Source organism: Lepidochelys olivacea (genome assembly GCF_965140295.1).
Source record: "Lepidochelys olivacea isolate rLepOli2 genome assembly, chromosome: 2".
Lineage (NCBI taxonomy): Eukaryota > Metazoa > Chordata > Testudines > Cheloniidae > Lepidochelys > Lepidochelys olivacea.
This window is the reverse complement of record NC_140412.1, coordinates 80,703,495-80,721,470: the sequence shown is the minus strand read 5'-3', so window position 1 is coordinate 80,721,470 and position 17,976 is coordinate 80,703,495. Positions and strand designations below refer to the sequence as shown.

General features: G+C 40.5%; 1 protein-coding gene across 1 annotated transcript in view; it reads left to right on the top strand.

Moving 5' to 3' along the window:
• TAF4B (TATA-box binding protein associated factor 4b) overlaps positions 1 to 17,976 on the top strand; it is a 124,945-nt gene that overhangs the window by 14,560 nt on the left and 92,409 nt on the right. The window contains exons 2-3 of the mRNA XM_084618565.1: positions 13,146 to 13,294; positions 16,325 to 16,432. Coding sequence (XP_084474691.1) covers positions 13,146 to 13,294; positions 16,325 to 16,432 — 257 coding nt within the window. The remainder of the gene's footprint in view (positions 1 to 13,145; positions 13,295 to 16,324; positions 16,433 to 17,976) is intronic.

The following is a 17,976-nucleotide window of genomic DNA, read 5'->3' as shown; positions in this document are numbered from 1 at the left end:
CCCTCTGCACTCCTCTAATTGCCCTTGTATCTGACTGCTCAAAATCAGCAGGCAGCCAGTCAGCAGCCCACCCCTGGAGAAACTTTCCCCCTTTGATTTGCACATATTATGGAGCGCACAGCAGCCCACAATGACCATTTGAATATTTTCCTCATTGAGGTCTAACTGGCCAAAAAGACAGCACCAGAGACCTTTTAATCAGCCAAAAGGCATTCAGCAGTCATTTGGCACCTGCTGAGCCTGTTGAAGCGCTCCTGGCTGCTGTCTAGGTTCCTGGTGTAAGGCTTCATGAGCTGCGGTAGGCGGGGTCTCAAAGTATCACTATGGGCATTTGCACATCCCCCACTGGAATATTCTGGTCTGGGAAGTCCAAGCATGCAGCTTTCTGTACGGTCCAGTGTTCCGAAAGATGCATGCATCATGTACCTTTCCTGACCACTTTGCATTGATATCAGTGAAACAGCCACGGTCATCCACCGGCACCTGCAAGACTATGGAGAAGTAGCCCTTTCGGTTGATGTACTCCGGCACAAGATGGTCTGTGTCCACAGTTGGGTTGTGTGTTCCATCCATCGCCCTACCACAGGCAGGGAATCCCATTGCCTCAAAGCCATCAATTTATTTCATAGACATTACCACGAGTCACTCCATCATAGCAGGAGGCGATTAATGGCCCTGCACGCTTGCATCACCGTGGTGGACTTTCCAGCTCCAAACTGATTTACGACTGACTGGTAGCAGTCTGGCATTGCCAGCTTCCACACAGCATCACTGCTTGTTTTTCCACAGTAAAGGCAGCTCTCATTCCGATATCCTTGCACCACAGTACTGGGGAGAGCTCTGCACACAGTTCCAGGAAGGTGGCTTTGTACATCCAGAAATTCTGCAGCTACTGCTCATCATCCCAGACCTGCATCACAATGTGATCCCAGCACTCAGTGCTTGTTTCCCGAGTCCAGTACCGATGGTCCACCATGGCAAACTGGTCTGTGAATGCCAGCAGCAGTCTTGAATTATTTGTTTCCATGGCATACAGCGGGGCAGGCATCACCAATTCACTCTGTTTCGCAGCTCATGAAATACTGCAGTACCAGCTGCATTGTATTCATAATGTTCACCACCACAATGATCAGCAGCTCAGGATCCATGCTATCATGCAGAGATGGCGGGTGCACAGTTTACAAGGGCTGTTGAAAAAGGTTCAAAATTGAGTAGGAAGCCCATGGAATGATAGGACAGAAAGAACTGCATCATGGGACGGCAAGCATGCGCTGCGATCCGTTCCCAGAGCTCCTAGCAGCAGAGGGTGATGAGTTGCACAGTGGGATAGCTACCCGTAGTGCAGCACTTTGTTGATGCAAGAGCAACAACTGACACAAGGAGCTTTGTGTGGCTGTGCTCCACTAATGTTGTTAAAGCGGCTTATGACTATCAACAAAACTTAAGTCTACTTAACTCTGTAGTGTAGACATGGCCTTAGTGAGGCAAAGTGGGTGGGATATCTTTTATTTGACCAACTTCTGTTGGTGAAAGAGAGCTTACACAGAGCTCTTCAGATCTGGGAAACTTAATCAGAGGGTCACAGCTAAATACAACATGATTGTTTAGCATAAGTAGTTCACACAGGTTCCAAGGGATCATTCAAAGTGAAGTGGCCCATTAACACCCCTTCAGTAGGGGAAGGCTCTGCAGAGGGTGAGGGGGGAGAGGAAATTACCTTACCCACCTTGTCTCTATCCTGGAACTGACACAGCTACAACAACACTGCATACAGAAAGGCTGGCGTGTGAGTGTGGGGTGCGGGGGTGGGTGGCAGGCATGGGATGTGTGACATGTAGAGCTCATAAGCACCTTTGGGATGGAAGGAATTGATATGATCATCCCCAAAAAGCTATTGGCTGCTTCTGGATGTTAAACAGCAACTGCTAAAGCTAGACAAATTTAAAACAGCAAGTCTGGATAACCTGCATCCAAGAGTTTTACAAGAGCTATCTGAGGAGCTTGTTGGACTACTAATGTTGATTTTCAGTATGTCTTCAGTATGTCTGGAAGTTCCAGAAGACTGGAAGAAAGCTGATTTTTGTGCCATGTATTTAAAGAGGGTAAATGGAATGATCCAAGTTGTCATAGGTCTGTCAGTCTGATACAGATCCAGGGCAAAATAATGGAGCAGCTGATACAGGACTCATTATTCAAGAATTAAGGGGGTAATATAATTAATGTCAATCAATATGGGTTTAGGGAAAAAAAGATCCTGTCAGACTACTTGATATCTCTTTTGATTACAAGTTTGGTTGGTTAAGGTAATAGTGTTGATGTAATATACTTGGACTTCTGTAAGGTGTTTGACTTGGTACTGCATGATATTTTGATTTAGAAACAAACTAGAATGATATAAAACTAACATGGCACACATTTAAGTGGATTGAAAACTGACAGGACAGGGAATTATTATTGAACAGGTGTTTTTCCTGTGGAATCCCACAGGGACTGGTTCTGCGCCCTAGGCTATTTAACACTTTTTACCAATGAACCTGGAAGAAAATATAAAATCATCACTGATAAAGCTTGGAGATGACCCAGATATTGGTGGAGTGGTAAAAAAAAAAAATGAAGGTCACTAATACAGTGCAGTCTGGATCCCTTGAGCAGGTAGGCGCAAGCAAACAATACATGCGTTTTAATATAGTTAAATGCACATTTATACACCTAAGAACAAAGAATGTAGGTCATGCTTGCAGGATGTGGGGGGGAGGGGGAGGGGTGTGTGTGTTTCTCTATCTTGGGAGTCAGTGATTCTGGGGGGAAAAAATTGGGCGTCACAGTGGAGAATCAGCTGAACATGAGCTTGCGTGGAGACACTGGCCAAAAGGGCTATTATAATCCTTGAATGCATAAAAAAGGGACTCTGGAATAGGAATAGCATATTAGAATGGGTGCAGTTGGAATCCTGTGTCCAATACTGATGTCCACAATTCAAGAAGAATATTGATAAATTGGAGAGAGTTCAGAGGAGAGTCATGAGAATGATTAAAGGATTAGAAAACATGCCTTATGGACTCGAGTTCACTTTTTTATTTTAGAGAAGATTAAGGGGTGACACTATTCCCAATTTGATTACAATCTGTAAGTAGCTAATGTTTGATAGTGTGCTCTTCAGTCTAGCAGGGAAAGGTATAATGTGATCCAGTAGCTGAAAGTCAAAGATAGGTAAACTCAGACTGGAAATAAGGTCTAAAATTTTAGACCTTGAGGTTAGTTATTGGAACAATTTAGCAAGAATCATGGTGGATTCTCTATCACGGGTGATTTTTACATCTAGATTGGATGTTTATTTCCCAGAGCATTTTCAGAACAATTCTGGGGAAGTTCTATGGCCTGTGCTATACAAGAGACCAGACTAGATCACAATGGTGTCCCTCCTGGCCTCGGACTCTGGACGTTCAGATTTAAAAAAATAGTAAAAATAGACAAGTGCTATGTTCACAGTGCAGTGTAAACCCAGGGTTTGAATTGAGGCTCAAGCCTAATCACCCTTCAATCTACACACACAAATTGTGCTAATCCTGGATTTGGACCCAGGATCTCAGGACCTCACAGTTTGGAGGGTCCAAGCCTGAAACAAGCCAGGACCCAGGGTTCAAGCCCTATTGTTTTGCAGTGTAGTCACAGCCTCACTGGGCTTGTGCTCTGGAATCCGCCAAAAGTATTCCACAGTCCCATGGGATGACTTTCTTTGCCCTCTGGACAGTCAAGTTTGGTGAGCAGTCAAATTTTCCCACATTGCACCATGAACAAAGGACTGGAGTAGCCTCCTTTTGGGAGAGCACTAGGATGTCTGGGATATGGGTAGTTGCACTTAGGCCCACATAATGTAGCCCCAGGTTGGGACCCTAAATTCAGCATTCCTAAACTGGGGTTACAGATGAGTATAAATGCTCAAGCCCTCTAGATTAACAAACCCAGGCTCTGCTAACCCGAGTTCTACTAACCTTGGATTTGCATTGCAGGGTAGACATACCTGAATTGCACTTGGTCAGGAGGTTGACTTTCCTGTTTGAAATAATCCTTCTCTGACCTTGGGACTAGATAACTAGTGAGTCTGTCATCCAATGTACTTTACTTAGCACTTCACCTGAAGTCCATGGAGAATTAAACTGATGCTAAATGGCACCTGCCATTTAGTTAATTAGAAATAATTATATCAGATACCCCATAGTCTCCACTGACCTTTACTTTTTGGGTTCAACTAGGGTTATAGTTTTGCACAGGCGCCAGCTTCCAATTGTTCCAGGGGGTGCTCAACCTCCGCTCAGCCCAGGTTCCTGCCCCCACTTATCCCATCCCCGACCTGCCTCTTTCCATCCCCTCCCCCAAGCGTGCCCTGCCCCGCTCCTCCCCCTACCCCCTCAGCACCAGTACATGCTGCAGAATAGCTGATCGCAGTGGGCAGGAGGTGCTGGGAGGAGGTGGAGGAGTTGATCGGCAGCCACTGGTGGGCAGGAGGTGCTGGGGGGAGCATGGCTGCTGGTGGGTGCTAAGCACCTGCTAGTTTTTTTTCTGTCAGTGCTCCAGCCCTGCCCATTCTCCTCCCCTCTCCCCCGGTGATTTCTTAGAGAGACTTTGGGAAAATTGTCTTTTCCTCTCCCACCCCCACCATCCCACCTTGTCTCATCTCATCTTCCCTAACCCAAAGCTAGAAGGAGGAGACCAGACTGAGACCATCTTCCAGGAGGAAGGCCACCCAGCTGGCCTTGCTCTTGTTTAAGAAGCTGTTACCTCTGAGTGCTGAATATCATCATGACACCCTGTCCTCAGCCCATCTGTGGAGATACCTAGTTGCTAGCATTGAGGAGGCACATAAGATCCTGTTTTGCCTCCCTTTCATGTTACTTTCTTCCCCACTATTTTTCTTCCAATCCTCTTGGATTTTCTCCAAACCCTAAAATCAGTTGCATTGCATCAGCATAGTGTGACTTTGCCCTCTCTAATAAGAAAAGACCCAATCAGATGTCCCTGATTGGAAAAGTGGTCCAGGGTCCAAGCAACAGGTGCCACGATCAATTTGCCAGCCAAAGCATCCATTTGTGACCAGCCTACCATCCAGTGTTCCAAAGACATCGGTAAAAGCCATATTTCCTCCACCATGTTTATTAGAAACAGGAGAAATAAATACCCTTTATGCATCAGGGCTGAATGGATGAAAAGGTTGATTTGGAAATGACACTAATATTTTGCTCCCAAAAGGAGATAATCTTCAAAGGTTTTGATTTAGGTTTGTTTTGCATAATCACTCAACCATAGTTTCAGTTAAAAGGCTTGTTTTAATTTCTTGTGTTTAATCAATAAACTTTCAACTTTAGAATGAACGGATTTTAGTGTTTGCCAAGTAACTGAGTAAAACCAAGGGCTCTGTTTAAAAAATAACCCGAAACCTAATTCACTGTTTAGCGTTCAGAATTTATAAACACCTCTAACATTTTATTAGCCCAAATTAAGCCCCAGTCAGTGCTCTATATAGGGGCTTATCTACATGGGGAAAATGACTGGAATAAGCTATTTCACAATAGCTCCCAATTGGGCATTCAATGCAAATAACACTTCATTCTGGAACAATTTTCCCAGGAAGAGAAGCCCTTAAGCTTTGTCTAGACTAGGATTTAAAAGCATAATGTTAGATTGAGTCACCTAGCTCAATCTAGTTAGCATCTTCAAAAATCCTGGTCAAGACAAAGCAGTTGTCTACTAGCATGTGGGCTCCCTTAGGTTTTCACTTGACAAAGCTCTTAGCATATGCTACAGTACAATTGCTTTATCTTGTCTGGTGTCTTTAAAGATGCTAACTAGAGCTACGTAACTATCTAAAACTGTATAGTGTGCTGGGGAGAATAGAGTCCCTCTCCTGACACATCTTCAAAAACTTTGAGTCACTTTCTTTGTTCTATCCATTGAAATGTCCAAGCTGTACAAATAGAAAAGATCTGTCCTGGGGCTAAGGGGAGCATTACAGTATCTATATTGTAGTGTAGCTATATATAGTGCTGTGTGAATGTGCCACACAGTTGACTTGCTATTCAAAGCAATTAGATTAAAGCGGAAATAAACTATACCGAGTAATACACAGCAGAAAGAAGAACGGGGTGTGGCGTGTGAATTACATGCTTCATGGAGCAGCAGTTTCTTTGAAATTGAAGATGTGGCAACTTTACTTACTAGCAGCCAGCTCAGCCAATAGTAATCTAACAGCAGTTCAAGGAGTCTGACTCCCTCAGCAGCAACTAAGGTCCCAGGAGTACTTGGGCTCAGGTGAATAAATCTCTCACAATTGACTGAGGAGAAATGGTCCAGACAGTATTACTTGAGACTTCAATTATTCAGCTTTCAAGCCAGCAAATCTATCAAGGCTCTACAAGAGTTGGGATGCAGAAGTGCTGACAAAAAGCTGTCTGAGCTATTCAAAGGCTTGGCTCCAAAGCAGAGCAAAATAGGTTCTGTGGCACTCTTCAAATACAGTCTCTGCCCAGAGAGACGTGAAAAGTTAGGCCCAAACACCCTTCACCTTTCTGTAATATAGAACAGGCAAATGTGAACCAAAGCGTAGTCATTTTCCTCAAGACAAATTTTCATATTAAATTGTGGCTTAGTAAATTTCAAATGTCAATGGAAACACAATGCCATCAGTTAAGGTTTGAATGGTAACACCAATTACATTGATTCTTGTTGGATTTTAAATGATAGGCTGTGAGCCACAATATTCTTTGTTTCTAAGGTAAAACAGTTACTTTATTGGTTATGACCAAAGACTGTTCCTCACTAAGTTAGTGTTGCTTAAAACTTGAACAATTACCATCTTTTCTGATAAGAAATGTAAGACTTCTGTGAAATTTGGGTATAAACATGCCTCTAAATAGTAACCTAATGAAAATAACTTTCATATGACGATTAGGCAAACTACTATCACTTCATAAGAAAAGTGAAAATGTAATACTCAGATGAAAAATCTATACCAACACACTGTTGTTTAAGGGCCTAATTCTGGTAGCCGTACTCACATTGAATAGTACACCACAATCTTGGGCACCTCTAAGTATGATGATTGTTTCCACTGATGTGCTTTTGGCCTCACTTGTTTCTTTGAAACTTGCTAGAAAAGGCAGTACATGAAACCTATCTTGCTGTCCAAACATTAACAGCTTTAGCACTTAGTATGTGCCTAAAAAGAGGATCTGTGCATGAGATGTTGTTAATCCTTAACATACGTCCGTTACTGCAAGGTGTTCTAAAGTATAAAATAAGCTTGGTTGACTTCCTGTACCCTACCTTGAGGACCTCCCTTATCCACCCCCTCATCTTGTCTCTGCCTATGCTGGATAGTCAGTCAGTCTGGCCAGCTCGGGTTCAGAACCCTAGTGTAGACAGTCAAAGCTAGTATAAGCAATAATTTTCATCAGTGCATTTTACCCCTACTGGAAACTGATAAGCTGCATAGATGTACCTCACTGTCTGTAGCAGTTTTGCTAGGCAGCTACGCTAGGGCAGCTAAACTAATGGCTATAATTGGGACTGATCTCCAATGTAGATCAGGCCTAATCCTGGTTGCCCCCCTGTCTCTCCTCATAATCTGGCCACTGCTGCTAGTGAAATGAACAAGATAGGTCCATTTCTCAGCTGGGTTGTAGGGAAATTGTTAGTTTTCCTAAGCAGCAGAGTAAAACTAAGCAATAGCAGATGCAAACACAGGAGCTATTCACAAGTGGGGAGGACCCCTAAAAAGGGCTATCGGGGAGGAGAGTAATTGAGAACTCCGTTCCCCAAAGTTAGGTCATAGTGTGAGTAGAGAAATGGGCTCTTCCTTGGAAGTTTTACATTTATTTACTTTTTCTGTATTTGGCACCATTCTGGTACTTGACTAGGGTACAGAGATAGTGCAGTCTGAATAGCAGCATCCCCTATTGAGCTTCTCCCTAATATGTTGGTTTGGGGCTTGCTGTGATATCCCTTCCCATCTTTGGTATCAGCATCCATAGTAAGCATCTGTTCAAGCCCTGATTAATGTATTTTACTTAGTCAGCAGTGTCCTTATAAGACAAAATATAAACCTTAACCTGTGTTGTGCAGGAAATCATACAGCCCATAGCTTCAAAACTTTTATTCAAGTCATATAAACGTTAGGTCTCTTTCAGATGTAATTTGCAGCTTTTGAGTTAATTTCCTTTCCCTTTAAGATACCTTAGCATGTCCTGCCTTTATCCAGTACAGTTTTAAACAGTATAAGTGATCAGGGCTTTTGTTTACTTTTAACCTTTTTTCATAGCTGAAGAGGCTTCAGTATTTGTAGGCTAAATATCAGGGAAATTGTCCTATCTTTGTTTTTGCTAACTTTCAACATATTAATACGCTGTTTGTAATGCCTTAAGCGATTCCTTACTCATTTGAGTGTTTACAGCCTGAGGACTCCGAGAAAATAATGATAGCTGGGATTTTCAAAGGAGTTAGGGGCCCAAACCCTATTGACTTTCAATTGTATTTGAGCCCCTAACTTTCTTAGGCGTCTCTGAAAATTCCATCCCACATTTCTCCTACCCAACTCATTCTTTCAATGAAGGTAAACAAGTAGCTGTTTTCTTATATGTTGTCTTCATCATTCTATGGAAATCAGTTCTATTTTACTCAGAAATGTTCCCCACTCTATTGTAGCACGTATCACAAGAGATGCGCAAAATCCAAATCTTGGTAAGATTATGTAAGTGAAGGAGGAAGAGAGTGACTTTAATGTTTTAAAATATAAGTGTATTTGCTATTATGTTTAGACACATTCACTTATTGGTCTGAGATATGAAAGTCTTTTTAAAAATCTCTCTGCCTTCTTCCGCATTTCAATCAGATGAATTTGATTGGAAAGTGAATATTAATAGAGTTGGCAACAAACTTTTAACTAACAAAAATGCAGGTCTTCTATTGGAATAAATTTAAATGGTCTTGCTTTGAAAGTTAAGCTGCAGTAATTCCTGTTCTATTAGGACAGTTGGGTTGAATTCACACTTCACTGAAGAAATTCTGAATGATTTATTTTGTAGCAGACTGCTTTTTCATTTTCTAAGTATTGGGACTTAGGCTCTTGTGGCAAGGAAAAGTGTTTTTAAAGAAATCATTTTGTTTAAATAGTCAGTATTCAAAATATCCAAAGAGTGACTGTTTTCCTTGACAAGTGTAAATGTGATAACTAAGATACACAGGGACACTCAGGCCTGTATTGTACGTAAAAGTTAGATCGACCTAGCTATGTCAGTCAGGCCTGTGAAAAATTTCCTGCCCTGCGCACTGTGGTTAGGTTGACCTAAGCCCACATGTAGACACAGCTAGGCTGACAGAAGAATTCTTCTATTGACCTAGCAACCGCTTCACAGTGAGGTGAACTAATCCCATCAATGGGAAACGCCTTCTATTGATGCAGAAAGCTTCTTTGCTAGGGCATTAAAGCAGCACGCCTGTTTGCTGTAGCATCTGTGGCGTAGACATAACTTCAGGAAAGTTAAGAGTAAGGCCACGTCTACACTTCCACTTATGTCAGCAAAACTCACATTGCTCAGGGAGCTGGGGAAAAAACACCCCTGAGCAGCATAAGTTTGACTGGCATTAGTGCTCATGTGCACAGCACTATTGTCGGCAGATGTTCTTCTGCCATCATAGTTTTTGCCACTCATTTAGGTGGTTTTATTATGTTGATGGGAGAGCTCTCTCTCATCAGCATAGAGTGGCTACATGAGCGATCTTAGAGGCACACCTGTATCAGTACAGCTGTGCTGCTGTAAGCTTGATAGTGTAGACATGGCCTAAAAGTGTGAAGTTAAGTGCATTTAAACCCCTGTGCAGATTCTTGGATTAAGTGATAGTGAGCTAAGGCCAATTTACTTCTGAAAAAAAAATCCCTGTGTAGATGCTCTCAATGTGCTTTAACTAATGCACTTAAGATGAATTAATTAAAGGTGCTTAACTTTCCCGAGTGCACCATGTAGACAAGACCTTTTCTTTTACTGTATAGAAAGGCATTCAATATTTTAATCTTCCTCACAGATGGTGATACTGGGGTGTCATGGTCCAATATATAATGGTTTTTACCAGCTTTGCGTTTTAAAGAAAGATATGTTTATGGATTGCACTTTAAGAACTTCCCTTGGTTGTGCGCTTTTGGTGGAAATTGCTGTCACTTAAGCCAAGTCGAACTAAACAGCCCAGTGGTGAATTTAGGTAACTTGGTGATAGAGTGGACTCTTCCAGACACTGTGTTTGAGTTTTAGCAGGTCTTAATGTAATCAAGACTAAAAGTATTGACAAAAATCTGTAATAAACTGAGCTAAGTTATTTCTGGCAATTTCTGAGAGTTAGATTAAAGCGCATATTTTAAAAATTATGTGACAGAATACCCAAATTTATTAAACTTAAGCACTTTAAAATTTTGACTGTTTATCTTAAGTTGTCCATCCTGAGAGAAGTGTATGAGACTAAGGCCATGTCTACACTAGCAAGCTTATAATGGCACAGCTGTACCAATACATCTGTGATGCTGTAAGATCGCTTGTATAGCGGCTCTGTATTGACAGGAGAGAGCTCTCCCATCAGCATAATAAAACCACCTCCATGAGCAGCGGTAGCTATGTCGGCAGGAGAATGTTTCCTGCTGACATAGCGCTGTGCACACCGGTGCTTCTGTCGGTGTAACTTAAGTCACTCGGGTGTGAAAAAACACCCTTCAGAGCGTCATAATTTATACTGACAAAAGTGCTAGTGTGGACATACGTCACTTCTCATTCTCTCTGGCATTGCACAAAGGGCTAGTCTCCACTACAGGGAGAACAGCGCTGCTCAATCCATGCAACAGGGGTCTATTTAGCAGGTCTAGTGAAGAGCTGCTAAATCGATGGCAGAGCACTCTCCGATCAACCCCGTTACTCCAGCTCTTTGAGAAGAGTAAGGGAAATTGACCAGAGACAGTCTCCCATCAGCTCAGGGCAGTGAAGACACTGGGATAAGTCGACCTAAGCTATGTAGACTCCAGCTAAGTTATTCACGTAGCTGAGGTAACGTAACTTAGGTCAACTTACCCCAGTAGTGAAGACAAGCCCAAAGTTAAGGTTGCAGACACGATAACCAAATATTTTGTTTGAAGAAACCAAAATCCTTCTTTCCTTTGGAATGTTAAAAGTATGTTAGAAGGAAAAAAATATCCATCTCAAAATGTCTTTAGATTTTGTAATATGGAGTTTTAAGTCTGGGCCAAAACTGATCTGACTGTGTCCCTTTAATGTCTTCCAAATGTAAATATACCAAAGTGAATATATGCAGCAACAGTGAATTTCCTCTATCTACTCGGACATCTTTAATACCAGCAGAATGATTAACTGTAATTGACTGCTTATCGGATATTTTTCCTTCTCATGGAAACTTGTGTATAAATAACTTCACTAATGATGAAATAGGCTTTAGTGAACATCACATTTGGGCCCCAATCCTGCAAACACTTATGCATTTGCTTAGCATTACTCATGTGAGTAGTCCAATTGAAGTCAATGGGACTGGTCATATAAGTGATGTTAGGCATGTGCATAAGTGTTTGAAGGAGCAGGGCCTGGAAGATCAACCGGCTCCAGTCTGCCAAAAGATAATAGTCTGTTAGTATTGCAAACCATGGCTCAATATGGATATGTTGGGTAAGCAGGTAGGTGGCTAGCCTGAGATGCAGCGGGCGCACTTATTTTCAAGTGCTAGCTCAAGGAGAGCTACCATACATATGACTACCCATGCTAGGAATTATACCTCCTGAGTACATATGTCGGGGTCTGGCAGGATTATACTTGGTTGGCTAACCTGAGTCACCATCCAAGTTGTCACAGCCACACTGCTGTATTTAGGCACTAACACACATCTACCTGTGTTGGAAATTACATCTCCCAGCTGTTGTGTAGACTTCCCCTTGTATGTGCAATAGCTGTCAGTTGAAGAAACCGTAGACCCTGACTGGGTTCGTTTTGTGGTTTTGCACATCCTGAGAACTAATACTAGATTGGAAGATGCCTTGAGCGTGGAATAGGTGCTAGAGAAATACAACTATAATGTAGCAGACTTGAACTACAATCTTGTTTAAAAGTACAGGGGCTAGAGAGTGTGAAGTACCTCAAGCAAAAAGTATCATGTTGAGCGGTTCTGGTTTGTATTATGTAACAAATGTAGACTCGCCGCATGCTTGGTTGAGTTGTTTCATATGCTTACTGATCTTTCACTACTATGGAAAGCTCTGGGAAAGACTTCATTATTAAAGATACCTTGAGTAAAATTTTAATGTTCTTTTTAAGAAAAGGTTTTGGATATTGGGAGTTGCTACAGGGAAAGAAATGTATAGGTAAAAAGACAACTCAGAGACAGGAAAGGGGCAAAGAAAGTAGGATGTCTTTTTCCTGAATGTCTAAATAAAATCTGTTTCTGTTTAAAAAAATTTTAAACCCATTTTGAAGAGGTCTTCGGCCAATGGCTGGCTCTTATTGGAAGCGACAATTGCTTTCTAATAAATATCAGTTTGCCTACATATTTCAGTTTCTATTGCAAACTTCCTCTAATCTGTAAGGGCACACTTATGTTCATTATGTTTAATGGTACACTTGTTGGTTCAGGGAATTAAGTGCAAACAAATCTAGAAGAGCTCTTAAGCTCTCCAAGTCAGATAGTTGCACAAGCAAGTGCTGCCAACCAACCCGCTCTGGATTTTCTTCATATTTCTTTAAAAAAAACAAGCAAACAAAACCAATTATCATTGGAAAAGCAAAAAAATCCAATTTTGTGTAATTAAAATCAAAATGTAATATGTGGTGTATTAAATGTGTAGCTCAGTATTGCTATTTGTTGAATGTTGCTGTGACTCTAATAATTAAATAATATTGCTGTCAAGAAACATACATAAAGTGCAAGACAGTCAAGTTAAGACTGCTCTTTGAACCTTAGCCCTTGCATTTCCTTATTCTGACACACTTTGTGGGGATATTGATATCACATTAGCTCAGTTCTTTGCATGTAATATAATTTTTAAAAATTCCTTGGGTACTCTTCAATGCAGTAATTCCTCTTAACAGTCTGTTCCTTTTTCTTGCCAACAGGTACAGTTCTTATCAGAAGTAACAGTGGTCAATTAATGTTAGTATCTCAACAAGCAATAGCTCGAGCACAGAGCCAGTCACAAAATAACACAGGTGCAAGACCATCAATACCTACCAGCACACCCTCAGTCAGAATATGTACTGTACAGGTAAAACTTCTTCAAGCAGCTTGATTTTGCAATAGCTGTACCATATTATGTTTCTTAATGTGATGTATTTATAATGTAGTATTTGCAAGACTTGTAGAAGATTCATTAAACATGGTTTGAAAGTCAGTTTTTCATAAGAACGAATGTCCCTGTGTATTTTGCTTTCATACTTTAAAAACTAGGCTTGGCCAATTTAGATTTTTATCAGTAAACGTCAGTTTCCCCTTACAGGAACAAACTGACTAAAATATTTCTATCAATAATCATCAGAATTTACAGATAGGCAAAGTAAAAAAAAATTCTGTTCTCATTTTAGAGTTTGATTTAAGAATATTTATTTTGTATATTTTGATGTGGTGATGACTGTCTTAATGGTTTATAAAGTTTTCCATTTTGGAATATGTGTCTGTCATTAAATAACTTCCTGACCCCTTATTACCTGACTTCTCTACCCCATAACTTCCTGCAACTGTGAAAATTTAAATTGATGAATGAAAAATTTTAAAAATATCTATTAGTTGAAATTAAAAATAAAAATCTGGTTGTGCAAAGCCTATTTAAAACTTACTCTGCTACTTTGCTCTGGATTGCATAGCTCACGTGATGAGAAGACTTTTATAACAAAATTTTAAAACAATTTAATGTTTAATTGTAACTAAACTAGCATTGATACTGGTTTCCTTTTCCTTTCAATAGACATATTACTTAAATTAGTATTGAATGTGAAAACTCTTCCAATGAAATTCTGTAAAACCTCCTAGGGTTATAATTTTTATAGCACAGCTAGCAAATAGTCTCCAACAGTGGATTTCAGTCTTGCTGTTCTCACACATTGTCCTTCTTAACCAGTGTAATGGCCTCTGTAATTAGCTCGAATGCTGGTTTTGAAAACAAAACTGTTTTGAAATTGTTAATTGTGCAGTTACTAGTTTATATGCTCCTCCCTGATCTGCTGCTTGTTCCTCCTATTTAGCTTATAAACTCTCTGGCAGAGGGCCATCTTGTTGTGTGTGTACAGTGCCTAGCACAATGGCGCTTGTAGGTGTTTCTGCAATACAAACAGAGGGGCATTGCTGTGTATTCTAGGCACACTTACTATGTCTTCAAAACAACAAAAACCCAACCCTGGAATTTAAAAAAGAGAAAGGAAACCCTTTTAATGTTTGTGAAGCACTTGCTTCTGGAAGCACTATATACATGCTAAGTAGTTATATTTTGATTTTAACATCCCTTGCAGTGTTTGCAGCTAAGTTACTGTGGCAGTACCTTCAAATTGGAGAAGACTCACCATTCGCTATCTAAAATTAATAAAATAAAAAAGTAAATGATACAAGGTTTGCATGTGGTTTTTTTTAAAAAAAAAATACTTGATTAGTTGATAAAACTAAGTTTTTCTAAGACTTAAACTCCATATTTAAGCACCTAGGTAGGTGCCCTGAATTTCAGAAGTGCTGAACTTGGAGGCTGATCTTTAGGCACCTTCCTTGGACCGAGTTATTAGTTTAGTGGTTAAGGGGGGAAGCTTTGGATGTGGTATATCTTGATTTTAGGAAGATGTTGGACACAGTCCCACGTGACATTCTTCTATGCAACCTAGGGAAGTGGGGACTAGATGAAATTACTATATGGAGTGTACGCAACTGTTTGAAAGACCCTAGACTCTGACAGCAAACCACTGATAGCTACTCTAAGTGGGGGGTGTACAGAGTAGGGTCTATTCTGTGTCAGGTACTAATCAATATTTTCTTTAATGACTTGAATGATGTAGTGGAGAATGTGCTTATGAAACTTGCAGATGACACCTAACTAGGAGGGGTTGCAAGCACTGTGGAGGATGGGATTAGAATTCAAAATGACCTTGACAAACTGGAGAACTGATCTGAGACCAACAGGGTGAAATTCAATAAAGACAAGTGAAAAGGACTACATTTAGGAAGGAAAAATCCAATGCACAAGTACAAAATGGGGAAATAACTAGGTAGGTGGTAGTACTGCTAAAAAGTTCTGGGAATTATAGTGGATCACAAATTGCATATATGAAACAACATGATGCAATTGTGAAAGGCTGATATTTTGGGATGTGTCAACAACAGTGTTATGTAAGACATGGGAGGTAACTGTCCCGCTCTGTTTGGTACTAGTGATGCTTCAGCTGGAGTACTGTGTACAGCTTTGGGTGCTGCACTTCAAGAAAAATGTGGACAAACTGGAGAGAGTTCAGAGGAGAGCCACAAAAATGAAAGAAGGTGTCAAAAACCTGACCTATGAGGAAAGGTTTAAAAAACTGGGCATGTTTAGTCTTAAGAAGACCGAGGATCTGATAAGGCTGTTATAAAGGGGACTGTGGTCAGTTGTTCTCCATGTCCGTTGAAGGTGGGACAAGAAGTAATGGGTTTAATCTTCAGCAAGGAAGGTTTAGGTTAGATATTAGGAAAAGCTTTTTAACTATAAGGATAATGAATTAAGCACTGGTATAGGCTTCCAAGGGTGGATGTTGCACCCATATCACTGGAGGTTTTTAGGAACAGGTTAGACAAACTGCTATCATTGATGGTCTAGATATACTTCATCCTGCCTCAGCACATGGGGCTGGACTAATTGACCCCGCCCAGTGCTACATTTCTGTGATTCTGTGTAGATCTGAAAATACATAGAATTTTAGCCTTAATGTATGAACCACACAAATATGGACATGTCAAAATGAAGAGTAACCTGAGTGATTCTCTTCGTGACATGGTCACTGTTTGACTAGTTCTGTACTAATCAGCAAACATGCCCAAACTATTTTGTTTACTGTACTGTATCTGCTTACCTTGTTATAACATTGGTAGTTAAATAGGTTTATTTACACCTGCACACTCCTCCCCAAATTCATTTTAAAATTGTTGGATTAAATTAATGCCTTTTTAAAAATGTTTTGCATTGGGCAAGAGTAAGTACTAGTTTAGGTAAATGTTTGTACCTTTATTAATTAGCCTAACTACTATTCTATGCCTCCTGTATCTTAAATGTTCTCTTTCTATTTTAAAGAACACTGGCACCCATTTAGTAAAAAAAGTAGTAACTCCTCCTCTGAAAACAGTATCTCAAGCAACAAATTCAGTTGCATCTACTGATCAAAGAACTGCTATAGTACAGGTATGTCTTTACCTTTTTTTTTAAAGATGGCATTGAGTTCTTTAATATTTTTCAGATAAAAATGAAGATTATATAATGTTTAAAATGTATAATTTTATGGGTTGCTCAAAACAGCTCAGGAGAGCCAATCATCTAGGTTAGAGAGACAAGATGGGAGATTTAATATCAGAGCTTTGTGTAACCTTGAAAGCTTGTGTCTCTTACCAACAGCAGTTGATCCAGTAAGATATTCCTTCACCCACCTTTGTCTCTCTAATATCCTGGGACCAACGTGGCTACAATAATACTATATGATTGTATACGGATTGGCAATTGCTTGTATGTACGATCTGACTTTAAATTCCATAGCTATGTGTTTTTTTTTAATACACTTCCATCTAGATATTGGGATAGAGACAGCTGTGTCAGTGTAGTGTTTCACTATCCACAGCAGTATTGTCTCTGGGCATGCTTTCTTTTTTAAAAGAATCCCATGTACATCCTAGTCTTGCTTTCTGTACAGGGCTACCTGTCTGTTCTTAGGGAGCAAAATACTGGATAAACATTGTATAATACTAGCAAACTAATCCTTTCTGTACTAAAAAAGATTGGTGGCAAAGAAGCCTGGGGGAAGTCTGACATGTTAACCATGTTCTCTTTCCCATCATGAAAAGACAGCATAAAGGGACTTGGCTGTGTCAGGTGGCTCAGAGTCCTGAGCAGGGGCGCTCCCTCCCCACCGGTGGTCAGTTCTTCACTTGGCTGGTCATTAGGAAAGGGACTTCCTAGCCTACAGCAGTAATTAACAAGCTGACTTCTAAAGCTATCCTGCTGACTTCAGATGCCCACGTATATTGGCAACAGATCTGCTTATAACATAAAGAGAGGGTATAGGGGAGAGTCTTCACCCCCCTACAATGAGGAGGAAGCAAGGGGGTGGGGAGAGAGATATGGCAACCACTTTACTTTAAAATTTCCTATTTTATTTATACACATAGGGAACAATGTAAATCTTGCATTCATCAAGAACAGATGTGGGTTTGTTCTTCAGTTTAGGCTAGCACTAGGGAGATGATGTGAAGATAAATCTGTGTAATCTTATGGGTGAAGCTGCTCATTTTAGTCCTTACAGCCCAATCCTCCATCCCATATTTAATTCTGTAGCTGTATATTTGGTAACAAATCTCCCTTTGTTTGCACACACTGTTTTAATTCTGCCATCCTTTTGCAGTTTGCATCTCTCTTCTGTTCAGTTTGTGTCATCAGCCCATTTAAAACCTTAACTGGCCACATTTTTTATAAGAAATACCAAGATGGACACATAACTGTCTTTTACAAAGGGGTGCTTAGAGGTATTTGGTTTAAAAAAAAAAACAAAACCCAAAACTCCTGGTCGTCCTGTGACTAGACAAGAAAGATCACTGTCTGAAGAATAGGTGCTGTGTCTGATACAAAAGCAGCCTTACAGACTTCCAGTTTTCTAAAGGACCAAAGTCTAAACACCACTGCGCTAAAAGGAAAATCAGCCTGCCGTCTCTCAGAAATCCTGAATAGATTAGTGTAGT